This window comes from Dryobates pubescens, chromosome 1, assembly GCF_014839835.1.
Source record: "Dryobates pubescens isolate bDryPub1 chromosome 1, bDryPub1.pri, whole genome shotgun sequence".
NCBI lineage: Eukaryota > Metazoa > Chordata > Aves > Piciformes > Picidae > Dryobates > Dryobates pubescens.
In genome coordinates this window covers 35,170,911-35,183,701 of record NC_071612.1, presented here as the reverse complement: position 1 = coordinate 35,183,701, position 12,791 = coordinate 35,170,911, and the positions used below count along the sequence as shown (strand labels likewise).

Here is a 12,791-nt window from a genome sequence, read left to right as displayed (position 1 = left end):
CAATGGGGGACTGAGGCATTTTTCTTTTAATTCCATCAAGAAAGGTCTTGGTTCATACAAAAGATGATCTTATTTCAGCGTATTCTTTGTAAACTCAGTTCACAGAGCTGGGATACAGTCTGAACAAATATTCCCCCCCACCCCTTAACTTCCTGTGTCTTGCATGCTAAGGTCATGCTAGTGACCAAACTGAGGAGGTATTTCTCTGGTTGAATCTGTTTTACATGTCTTAGGGACAGAAGAGTCAGTTCCTAAAAGGATTAGAGTTGAGCCAGCTCCTTTCCAGAAGAAGCCACTGGTATGCAATAGATATTGTACTATTATTTAAACAGCAAGGGCAAAAAGCATCCTGCCACTCTTTCTAGTGCTGCTCAGGGTGTGCAGACCAAGAGGAAGATTGACTTCTAACTCCTATGAACACACTCCCACAGTACAAATCTACTCCAAGATCCCAAATACACAGCTCCCATTGCACTGGAATTTTTTTTCTCCTCAAGGTTTCAGTTCCTCCTGTGCTGAGGAAAACTAGTCCTGGAACCCTCACGGGAGCACAGCTCCCCAGGGAAGTAAGGGACAGTCCTGGTAGGAGAGGTGGACTTATGCTGCTTAGAAGGCAAATTTTCTGCCATGTTCCTTAACAGACAATACTCCAGCTAAGAATCCATGCCTCTTGCCAGCTGTTATTGGTATGCAGAAAGGAAAGAGGAATTGCATCCACCCTTGCAGCTGCACTGACTCAAGCTTCTGCAATCACAGCAGTCTACCCCTCTCTCCCATTTCCTGAGACCTGCTCCACTACTCCATCAGAACTGTCAAGGCCCTTCTAGATGCAACCAGCACCAGAAATGGAGACTGACATCAGATTCCAATCACATCAGCATGCAAAGTTTAAGACACAAGGTATACCTTAATTGAACCATCAGATTAGGCAGAAAACTTTTAATGGATTGTCTGGTGAAAATATTGGCACAGACCTAGTTCATTATTGTTTTTAGAGCTCTTTTTCCCTCAAACTATTCCACCACTACACCTATCTCCTGGAAAAGGATGACTTACATCATCACCACAGATGGATTTGCAAGCAACCAGTCTGCATAAGCCATTTCAGCTGCCACATGGTATCTGTGACCCCATATACTCTGACACATTTTATGCATTTAGGGAAAGGGCATTTCTATCTCTGCACAATCCAGACACTTCAGTTTGAAATAGACAGCATTTACCTACTCCTTTTAGTAGCTACTTAGAATTACCACACTTTGGTTCATTACATAGAAAGATGTACACCAAGCAGCCAATCTTTTGCACTTCAAACCTGTTAAGTATTGCAGCAGCTCTGAAATGCAGCAATCTGTGTGAACAGCCTAAATGCAGGCCAGAAATTCTCACTTGCATTGGTTAATTCTTACTCAGATTGATTGAGGAGTGAAAGACTCAGAAGCAAAGTTAAGGGCTTGAATCAAAAAGTGGCAGGACTCCACCACTGCCTTGGGCTACCCTATCCCAGTGTGCAGAGAAACAAGGAAGAACAACAACAAAACCTGCTCCCCCACCACTCCCCCACTTAATCCTCCCAAAGCAGCTCCTGCTCCTTCTACACCATCCTCCACCCTGCCTAAACAGCTCCTGCTCCACCACCACCATTACTGCACCCATCCCAGAATCTGGGGCAAGACTCTCAACCAGCCAAGATACCACACAGAAGAGCTCAGCCCCAGTAAGGAGGCCCAGCCAGCACCCATGGATGATATTGGAGTAGTCGTCAACCCTATCCCTAACAACCGGGGGGCCACCAGGCCCCCCGGCCTTTGTTGTCACCACCACCATCACCCAGTGTGCACCATGGGCACTCACCAGTGATGAGAGGAGGATCCTCCAGCCCAGATGGGCTCAGCTTGGGGCTGCTGCCTCTCTTGGTGGGGATTAAATAGGGGAGTAGGTGGGGAGGGCCAAGCGGCCACACCTGGGGTGGGAGGAGACTCCAACAGAGCCCAGGTGCTCTGGGATGTGAGGGGAAAATGGGGTGGGTGGGGTGGAAAAGGGGCAGATATGGTGGGAAGGGGGAGGTGGTGGTGAAAGGAGGGGATCTTAAAATACCTTTATTGTCCATCAATCTTTCATAATGTACAACTGCAGTTCATGGTTTGCTTTGCCTCCATGCAGAAAGAGCAAACCCACCAATGCTTCATAAAATAAAGCACAGTGGTGGCTGTTACAATGAAATCTTTCCATCATTACCATTTCACTTGGTGGGAAAATCTGTGCTTTTCACATCAAGATAACAAGTTTTAACAAACAGAAAAAAGTTCTGCAACAGTGAATTTTTTTCCCAACACCAGGATGATTGGGGGACTGGAGCACTGCCCTATGAGGAGAGGCTGAGACAGCTGGGGCTTTTTAGTCTGGAGGGGAGAAGACTGAGAGGGGATTTAATCAATGTTTATAAATACCTGAGGGCTGGGGGTCAAGAGGGAGGGGACAGGCTCTGCTCACTTGCTCCCTAGGGTAGGACAAGGGGCAATGGATACAAACTACAGCACAGGAGGTTCCACCTCAATATGAGGAGGAACTTCTTCACTATGAGGGTCCCAGAGTATTGAAACAGGCTGCCCAGAGAGGTTGTGGAGACTCCTCCTCTGGAGACTTTCAAGACCCATCTGGATGTGTTCCAGTGTGACCTGTGTTAGATTCTATGGCCCCGCTCTAGCAGGGGGGTTGGACTTGACGATCTTTGAAGGTCCATTCCAATCCCTAACATCCTGCGATCCTATGAAAGCCTTCCCTGTTTTTGTAACAAAGATTGTAATCATTGTAAAACTTATCCTATGAACTAAGCTGAGAAAAGAAAATTGCCTCTCTTCTTCACAGGCTGTTTATGTCAGAAGTTGCACACTGTATCAACAGGCTCTGGTTCCAGATATTCATCAACACTTTCTGCCTGTTCCCTGTTTGAAATTTTACTTTAAATGTTATCAGCAAAAGTGCATTGCTTTAAATCAATTCACGCTTGAAATGTGGTCATTTTGATTAAATTCATACTAATGTTGAAGATGTGGTACTCCAAATGAGTCAAAGCATTATGAAAAGTACTTATTAAAAAGCAAAACAGCCAAAAAGAAAGTAGTAAGTTATCTTAATTCATGTTACAGCCTGCTTTTACAGGCTCCCATGGAATCTTCTAGTTAAGACACTCCTGCTGATTCTCATACTTCCATTTTTCTCTCCTTCTCTCTTCCAAAGTCCTATCTTGACCAACCTGACTACAATAAAGAGAAGCTGGGTAGGGACTTTTGAGGGTGTCAGGCAGGGATAGGGCTAGGGGGAATAGAACAAAACTAGAAATGGGTAGATTTAGATTGGATGTTAGGAAGAAGTTCTTCCCCATGAGGGTGGTGAGACACTGGCACAGGTTGCCCAGGGAAGTGGTGGAAGCCTCGTCCCTGGAGGTTTTTGCAGCCAGGCTGGATGTGGCTGTGAGCAACCTACTGTAGTGTGAGGTGTCCCTGCCCATGGCAGGGGGGATGGAACTGGATGATCCTTGAGGTCCCTCCCAACCCTAACAATTCTGTGATTCTATTATTCATTTCAGGGTTTTCTCCTGAAGCCTTCTGGACAGCGAGCTTTCCCACTGAAATTCTTCCACTTCCTAAGTTCATTCAAGGCTCCCTACAGGGGTGGTAACAGGATTTATGGTTTTCTTTTTTTTTCCCTCCTCATGGGATTTTTCACTTAATATTGCATTCCTAGCTTATCTACAGAATCTTTTGTCTGCAAAGCACTGTCTACTTGCAAGTGGGTAGTTTTTAACCCTTACTTGAACATCTGATTGCAACTTCAGCTGTTAAACTCCACTGTAACAATTAATTTTTGGCAGACACCCAGCATTCTGTAAGAAAGAGCATCAGAAATGAACTTAGGATTAGTTTGTTTGGGCACTGCTAGGTGCTGCTAGAACCACGTGAATCTCCTGGCATGGGTAAAGTGATTTCACCAGATGGAAATTGTTTGCTCATCATTCTGAAGTTCATTGGTGCTGTAGCTACACCACAGGTTTGGAAGCAGTAGACTGAGCTTGTAGTTACTCAGTAACATTTTGTCACAAAGGTCATATGGTATTCCAAGTATGCAATCCTAGAAGATTATAAAAGCAAGCAAAAATCATCCTCTCAAACCAACCAACCAGCCAGAAACAACCCCCCTCAAGCAGTGGTTTAAGCAGGATTTTTTTCTGTTGCTCCAAGTTATTCTTCAGGCCACCCTCCACCACGGTAACTGGATAGTTGAAGTGGCAAAACAACACTTCACCAAGCAAAAACTTTGCAGGTTTTACTTACATCAAGAGAGCCTTCATTTATAACAATTAGTCCCATGTTCTTTCGCAGAAGCTTACAGGAGTGACCTGATAAAAACAGTTTTGGTTTCAAAAACCAGTTGCACAGAATTCATTGCAATATAACAAAGACTATTCCCCCCCAACCCCACCAATGAGACAGAAAGAATTAAAAGCAAGCCTCCCTCAGCTGCAAGAAATGGTATAAAAATTCCTGCATTCTACACAATTCTAGTAAAAAATCAGCCAGATTAGTCTGAACAGTCAGAATCCTTCCTGCTGCAACTTAAGGCTGTTGTGCCTTATTCACAGGAGGTGCTCACCAGAAGGGCAAGAAACATCTTGCCAGGGAGTTACTGCAAACAGATCTCCCTTAGCCTTGCAAGTGTTTTGAATGCAACTTGCATTTCACACCAAATTTCCATATATACAAGTTCTCACTCTTTCCTTTGATGCTGTAAACAGAATGTATGCTGTGTGCTAATGATGCAGGCTGCCTAGCCAAATATTTATCATCACTCTTAGTAAAGTGAAAGGAGGGGATCATGTGGTATTGCTTCAAACCCAAGGTCCCTAATGAGAATAACCTTAGACCAAGGGGTATCATGTGCATGCAAAAAGCTCTTTTAAGATTATAAACAATAATAGTAAGAAAAAGGATTCCATTGACCAAAGCAATGGTTTACTTGGGGCACATACCTAGGCTACTGCAGAAGTGCTGGTATGCTCACATGCAAAGAATATTACATTTTAAACACAGCTTTCATGTAATATTATTATTTAAAGACACAAGATTTGTTGCTGTTGAATTTAGTTGATTCATTATTCTCCTCCACCCCCACTTTATAATAAAAGGAAACCTCTGATGCATGGTAAAGTTTATAGCACTTTAGTGGATAATCCACATTGTTTTGCTTAAGCTATGATATAGTCCCCAACAGCTTTCTTGGAAAGAAGGAAAAATGCAGAAGGGAAACGAAGAATATTTGCACTGTCTTAATATAATTTCCTGTCACTGTCAAAACTTAAACAACATGCTCTTTTTAGTTCATTTTAGATGCTACAATAAAAGCACAAATGCCTATTTTTGCCTCCTTTCTATGATTTTTTCTTGCTCTAAGTGTTTTAGCAGTGAAAGAATCCACCCTTATCCCACTCTCCCCCACCAGTGACTGGAAAAATAAGATAATACTTCAAATCTAGAATGCAAAATATTAGGATTTTATTATTGTTCATATTACTTACAGGACACCTTTGCATTCTGAAAGCAATTTTACCCCAGCAACGCCTCTTAAATTTCTAAATCTGGAACAAAACCATCAAATAAATGCAAACAAAATACCAATGTTGATGGCAGTCTCTTGTTTGTCTCCAGTAAGTATCCAGATTTTGATGTCTGCTTTCATGAGTGTCTCTATGGTTTCAGGCACTTTGTCTTGTAGTTTATCTTCAATTGCTGTTGCTCCAAGCAGCTGAAGATTCTGTGAACATAAAATGTTCAGCACAAGGAGTGCTATTTTCAGTTTAAGTTCAGTTTAAATCTTCCTTTTGTTTAACCTTCCACACTGAGGGCAAGATTAAAGGTCTCTAAATTCATTAATCACCTTTGTAATCAACTAATAAAGATCTTCCAGTTTATTCTTATGAACTTTATAGTATCTGTATGGCTCTGAGAAACTGCATAGCATGCCCACTAAGACTTCACCCAACTATTCACAACCTCAGGAGCAATAGCTACCTGTTCCTAAGGGACATCACTCTGATTTAAAGACTTAAGGAGTGCTGTTATTATGTCTCCTCTCACTTGTAATGATTTATTTTCACCATGTAAAAAACCCAAATCTCTCCATTAATCTTAACTTTAAAACTCCAGCCTTGATTACGTTGAGATTTAACTTCCCATGCAGCAAACCCAAAGGTTTTTGTGCATACAGCCATATTTTTGTACCTTCAAAACTAGCCAAACCCTTGTTAATGACACCATTGTAAAACTAATAGCTTCCCATCCTGGTTGCATTATGGCCTGTACACTACACGCTGAGAAAGTATTTGTGCAAGCCAATATAAAACTTTGGAATGGTATCAAGGTTGCCATGGCATTAAACTTAAGAGAATTTTAAGACTGTCTTGGGCATGTCAGGATAAACTTGCTCATCTATGCAAAATGGAAGTCCCAGAGGTGTCTGAAGCTATATCCCCTCACTCTTCTGTTTAATGAATTAAACAATTCAGGTTTTTAACACACTGAATTTTAAGCAGTTCCATCTGTGTAACCTTCCTTATCATTTTCAAGGTAAAACCAAACCAAGCCCCTCCCAAAAGTCAAGTATCAAAACTTCAAGCAATATTGGTCTCATGAACTCTTTTGCTTATACATTTAAGAGCCACAGGAGCCTTTTTTTCTGAGGCAATGAAGTCTAACCACATGCTTGGCTACTCCAGAAACTCAAGGGAAGTGATTATGGCTCTGCCCTTCATGAGGCTGCATCTGGGTCTTCAGTACAAGAGAGGTTGACAAAGTGGAGCAAGTCCAGTGAGGGGAGACAAAAATAGCTTGGGGCTTGGAGCACATTGTATTAAGAGTGCCTGAGGAAGCAAGACCAATTTAATATGGAAAAAAATAAGACTAAGGGAAGGATTCCACATCTGCCTTTTGCTAACTGAAGAGGGCTTGTACAGCAGCTGATTATCCTCTAAGAAGTGAATGGTGAAAGGGCAAGAGACAATAGCCACATACTTCAGCCATGGAAATTTTAATTCAGAAAAGGGGAGAAAGAACAGCTGAGCACTAAAAAAGACCCCTGCCTACTGCAGCTGGGAAAACTCTCTCTTTGCAGATACTCAGAACTCATCAAAGTGCTGTGCAAGCGAAATCATCCCTCCTTTAAGCAGGATGACCTCCAGAAGTCCCTTCCAACCTTAACTACTTAATGGTTATAAGATAATTACACAATGAAACAGATGTTGTTTGTCTGTTACTACCCTGTTTTTACACAATAGAGTAACCTTGGGAGAAAAGCTTTCCAGTAGTCAACTCAAAAGCAGCACTTTCTGGCCACTTGTTGAAAAAAGTTTGCCAAATTAATTCTTCCTTCCTTTGGATCACCTAAACTGCAAGGACAATATGACACAGCTGTCAGTATATTACATATTTTTTCTGTCTAGGTATTATTCATAGAATCATAGAATAGCTTAGTTTGGAAGGGACCCCAGAGATCACCAACTCCAACCTCCCCACCATGGGCAGGGACACCTCTCAATTAGACTTGGCTGCTCAAGACCTCATCCAACCTGGCCTTGAATGACTCCAGGCAGGAGGCAGCCACAACTTCCCCAGGCAGCCCATTGCAGAGTTTCATCACTCTTGTACTGAAGAGCTTCTTTCTAAGATACAGTCTATACCTGCTCATCTTAAAACCATTCCCCCTTGTCCTAGCTCTAGAAACCCTTATGAAAAGTCCCTCTCCAGCCTTCCTGTGGTTCCCTTCAGGTATTGGAAGGCAGCTATAAGGTCCCCCATGAATCTTCTCTTCTCTAGGCTGAACAACCCCAGCTCCCTCAGCTTATCCTCACAACAGAGGTGCTCCAGCCCTTGGGCCATCTTTGTGGTCCTTCTCTGGACTCAGTATTCATTCAGATTTCATATTATAGAAACCAAAGTAATTAAGAGACACTAATTAAAACCACACTGTTCTCACCCCCTTCTCCCCAAGAACCCCAAACAGAAAGCCACACATACCTTTTCAATTAACTCATAGCTTTCCTCAAGTTTGAGTGCTCTGTTTTGTATAGCTGTGGAAGCACGGTGGTAGACATTTAACCACTCCTGATAATCACTTTCTGAAATCTCAGCCACAGCAAAACACAGAGTCCTCAGGCCTAAAGAGGAAGCAGAGAGTAAGTACAATTCAGAACGTGTTCATAGAATCATAGAATCAATAAGGTTGGAAAAGATCTCAGAGATCATCAAGTCCAACCTCTCACCCAGCACCTCATGACTACTAAACCATGGCACCAAGTGCCATGTCCAATCCCCACTTGAACACCTCCAGGGACAGTGACTCCGCCACCTCCCTGGGCAGCACATTCCAATGGCTAACAACTATCTCTGTGAAGAGCTTTCTCCTCACCTTGAGTCTAAACTTCCCCTGGCGAAGCCTGAGAAGGTGTTCTACTACCTGTGTTACTACCTTCCTTCACATGCCTGCAATGAGTAACTTCTAAAATATGATTTTCATAGAATCATAGAATCAATAAGGTTGGAAAAGACCTCAAAGATCATCAAGTCCAACCTGTCACCCAACACCTCATGACTAACTAAACCATGGCACCAAGTGCCACGTCCAATCTCTTTATGAACACCTCCAGGGACAGGGACTCCACCACCTCCCTGGGTAGCAGATTCCAATGGCCCAATCACTCTTTCTGTGAAGAACTTTCTCCTCACCTCCATCCTAAACCTCCCCTGGCACAGCTTGAGACTGTGTCCTCTTGTTCTGGTGCTGGTTGCCTGGGAGAAGAGACCAGCCCCAACCTGGCTACAACCTCCCTTCTGGTAGCTGTAAGAGAGTAATAAGGTCTCCCCTGAGCCTTCTATTCTCCAGGCTAAACAATCCCAGCTCCCTCAGCCTCTCCTTATAGGGCTGTGCTCCAAACCCCTCCCCATCCGCGTTGTCCTTCTCTGGACATGTTCAAGTCTCAATGTCCTTCTTAAATTGAGGGGCCCAGAACTGGACACAGGGCTCAAGGTGTGGCCTAAGCAGTGCTGAGTACAGGAGCTCCTGCTCCTGCTCGCCACGCTATTTCTGATAGAGGCCAGGATGCTATTGGCCTTCTTGGCCACCTGGGCACACTGCTGGCTCGTGTTCAGATGCTTTCAACCAATACCCCCAGGTCCCTTTCTGCCTGGCTGCTCTCCAGCCACTCTGACCCCAGCCTGTAGTACTGCATGGGGTTGTTGTGACCAAAGTGCAGCACCCAGCACTTGGACTTTTTGAATGTCATCATGTTGGACTCTGCCTATCTGTCCAGCCTGTCAAGGTCCCTCTGGAGAGACCTTCTACCCTCTAACAGATGAACATCTGCTCCCTACTTATGCTTGATTTTCAACTCATTGCTGCAAGCCTTGAAGAACTTTATATCTAAATGTATAAAGTATATATATACACACATATATAAAGTAAAAAAAAACACATAAATAGAAATTTATTCAACAGAGTAACTATTTCAAGGTAGCTGAATGTAATACAGGTAGATGTAGCTCTGGGGAAAGAAGAAAAAAATGAAGTTTTATGCAAGACTTGACCATGAAATAAAGAAATAAATTTGCTGAACAGGAATTTACATTAGATTTTTAGCAACATTAAAACTGCAAGTTTGAGTTATATCTCTAAGCAAAAAAAAAAAGAACTTTGAAGTTGCTCTGATGGGAAGCAATAATGATAAGTACATCAGCATGTTACAACTGCCCTCTTCACCTCTCCTAACGATCCTTAGGAAAGTCTCATCTGAAGCCTGAAATTTATCATCCAGAAGCCAACTTTAAACCCACTTGCATTTCATTTCCCTATCTGACAGGTTCTTTCATTTTTAGTTTTTTTAGTACAAAATCTTTTGGTGCAGGCAACATTTGGAGATTTTAGTTAACAGTCTTTGAGCTGGTTACACTTAACAGATTTCTTTTTCCCTCAGTAGAAACCTGAATTGAGCACTTCAGTGAGAATTTGAGACTGCAAGATTAGAAGCAGCATCTATCTTTTGACATCACACACTTACATTCAATTTAAGTAGCCTGGTGTGAATATCCTGACAGTTCATTTTCACACATTATAAGATTCTTAGATTTCTGGAGCATGAAATTGGCATAACTCTTTAAGATAATGAGAAAGCATTGCCCTAGCCCAATGTTTTATGGAGCCACAATTTGCAGGCAGGTAGATTTAGGAGGGGGACTAATGTAGTGATTCTTTTGATCATTTGCCCACTCTGCTTTAGGAGATGAACAACAGCAAAACCAGGGATGGCTAAATGCAATCTTTATCTCTTCACAGGTTCATACTGTCTGCAGCTGAGCACCAGCAGCAATTCTGAAATGAGCAAGAGGTTGGGCATGAAATAATACATACATGTTTTAGAAGCAAGACAGTAAAAACCACAGGTAATCCTATTATCCTGACAACTGAACAGCATTAGGAACACAGCATCTCACTACCTAGACCTAAAGAGTAAACTTAAGGCTGAAAAATCAACCTTTGTTATTTTTTTCCTTTGCATCATGCTGATGGATGAGCTCAACATGAGCCAGCAGTGTGCACTTGAAGCCCAGAAAGCCAATCACATCCTGGGCTGCAGCAAGAGAAGCATAGCCAGCAGGTCAAGGGAGGTGAGTCTCCCCATCTGCTCCAATCTGGTGAGACCCCACCTGGAGTACTGCATCCAGTTCTGGAGCCCCTATTACAGAAAGGACCCAGAGGTGCTGCAACATGTCCAGAGAAGGGCCATGAGGATGAGCAGAGGGCTGGAGCTGCTCTGCTATGAGGACAAACTGAGGGAGTTGGGGTTGTTCAGTGTGGAGAAGAGAAGGCTCTGAGGAGACCTAGTTGTGGCCTTCCAGTACCTGAAGGGGGCTACAAAAAAGCTGGGGAGGGATTTTTAGGGTGTCAGGGAGTGATAGGACTAGGGGGAATGGAACAAAATTAGAAATGGGTAGATTCAGATTGGATGGTAGGGAGAAGTTTTTCACCATTAGAGTGGTGAGACACTGGAACAGGTTGCCCTGGAAAGTGGTGGAAGCCTCATCCCTGGAGGTTTTGAAGGCCAGGCTGGATGTGGCTCTGAGCAACCTGATGTAGTGTGAGGTGTCCCTGGCCATGGCAGGGGGGTTGGAACTGGATGATCCTTGAGGTCCCTTCCAACCCTAACAATTCTATGATTCTATAATCATAAGGATAAGCTAGCAATGTCCAACACAATGAACATAAGATGAATGGGAAGAAAGGAACTTATGACTGATCAGCAGCAATATTATTTCAACAATTCTTTCAAAGTACTTTATGCAGATGATGAAATAAAAAATATATATATAAAAAAGAATTTTCCAAAGCTGCTTTTTCTTTTTTATTTTTAAATCTATTTTTTCTATTTTTGAGTTAAGAAAAGATTATTTCACTATGATTTAAAAGAAGCTTCCAAACGGAAAGTGGAAAACAGAACATAGTTAAGCCTCCTTCTTAAAAGACTGCAACAACAACACCACCACAGGAAAATTAAGACACTTTTTCTGTTTATCCAAGCAGGCATTAACACTTGAGCTTAATAAACTCTTAAATCTAAATGCCAGCCACGCTAACCACTTCATTTTTGAACAACACACCAAGAGCATGCAGCAAATGCCAAGGACATAGTGTGCTGCCACATGAAAGGCTACACATGAGACACTCTGCAACGTCATCAGCTGCACTTTAAATCTGATGCAAAAATAAACACCAATCCCTTTAATCAATTCCAGAGAGAGAAGTATTTAGTTTTTTGTTTTGCTTTTAAAAGAAAAAAATTATTTATTATGTTTTTTTTTTTCAAGATTGGATTTTATGCTTTGGAAAGGTTAGCAATGCACTCTCTTCTGAACACTAAATCTTTTCATCTGTTAAAAAGAAGGGGAGGAAAAGTGCTTGAACAAGCTTCTTAACACTAATACATATGTGGAGTGGTTTTAAAGAGTGGTGGAGTTTTCCACTTTTTATGTTGACTTGTGGTGCAATCTGACTTCTAAGAAAAAAACAACATATCAGTTGTTCAGAGAGAACAAGAATTAAGAAGTTACGAGGATGATTAAGGGACTTGAACATTTCTCCTATGAAGAAAGACTGAGAGAACTGGAATTGTTTAGTCTGGAGAAGAGAAGGCTGAGAGGGGATCTTATTAATGTCACAGGCTCACAGGATGTCAGGGGTTGGATGGGACACAAAGAGATCATTGAGTCAAACGCCCCTGCCAAAGCAGGACCATACAATCTATCTGGGGTCACAGAGGAACACATCCAGACAGGCCTTGAAAGTCTCCAGAGAAGGAGACTCCACAGCCTCTCTGGGCAGCCTGTTCCAGTACTCTGTGACCCTTGCAGCAAAGAAGTTTCTCCTCATGTTGAGGTGGAACCTCCTGTGCTGCATAAAAGCATGTCTGTAAATATCTAATGGATGGGTGTCAAGAGGAAGGGGCCAAGCTCTTCTCAGTGTCATCTGGTAACAGGACAAGGAATAATGGCTATAAGCTAGAACACAGGAAGATCCAGCTCAACATGAGGAGAAACTACTGTGAGGTTGCTGGAGCACTGGAACAGGCTGCCCAGAGATGTTGTAGAATCTCCTCTGGAGACTTTCAAAGCCAACTTGGACATGTTCCTGTGTGGCCTGCCATAGGTGTTCCTGTTTTGGCAGGAGGGTTGGACTCAATGATCCCTGAA

At 42.7% G+C, this 12,791-nt stretch overlaps 1 protein-coding gene across 3 annotated transcripts in view; it reads right to left on the bottom strand.

Annotated features, from left to right (window-relative positions):
• ATP8A1 (ATPase phospholipid transporting 8A1) overlaps nt 1-12,791 on the bottom strand; it is a 143,343-nt gene that overhangs the window by 55,076 nt on the left and 75,476 nt on the right. For all 3 annotated transcript variants that reach the window (XM_054163693.1, XM_054163686.1, XM_054163696.1), the window contains 3 exons: nt 8,070-8,209; nt 5,673-5,811; nt 4,335-4,399 (listed from right to left, as the gene is read on the bottom strand). In XM_054163693.1, the coding sequence (XP_054019668.1) occupies nt 4,335-4,399; nt 5,673-5,811; nt 8,070-8,209 (344 nt within the window). The remainder of the gene's footprint in view (nt 1-4,334; nt 4,400-5,672; nt 5,812-8,069; nt 8,210-12,791) is intronic.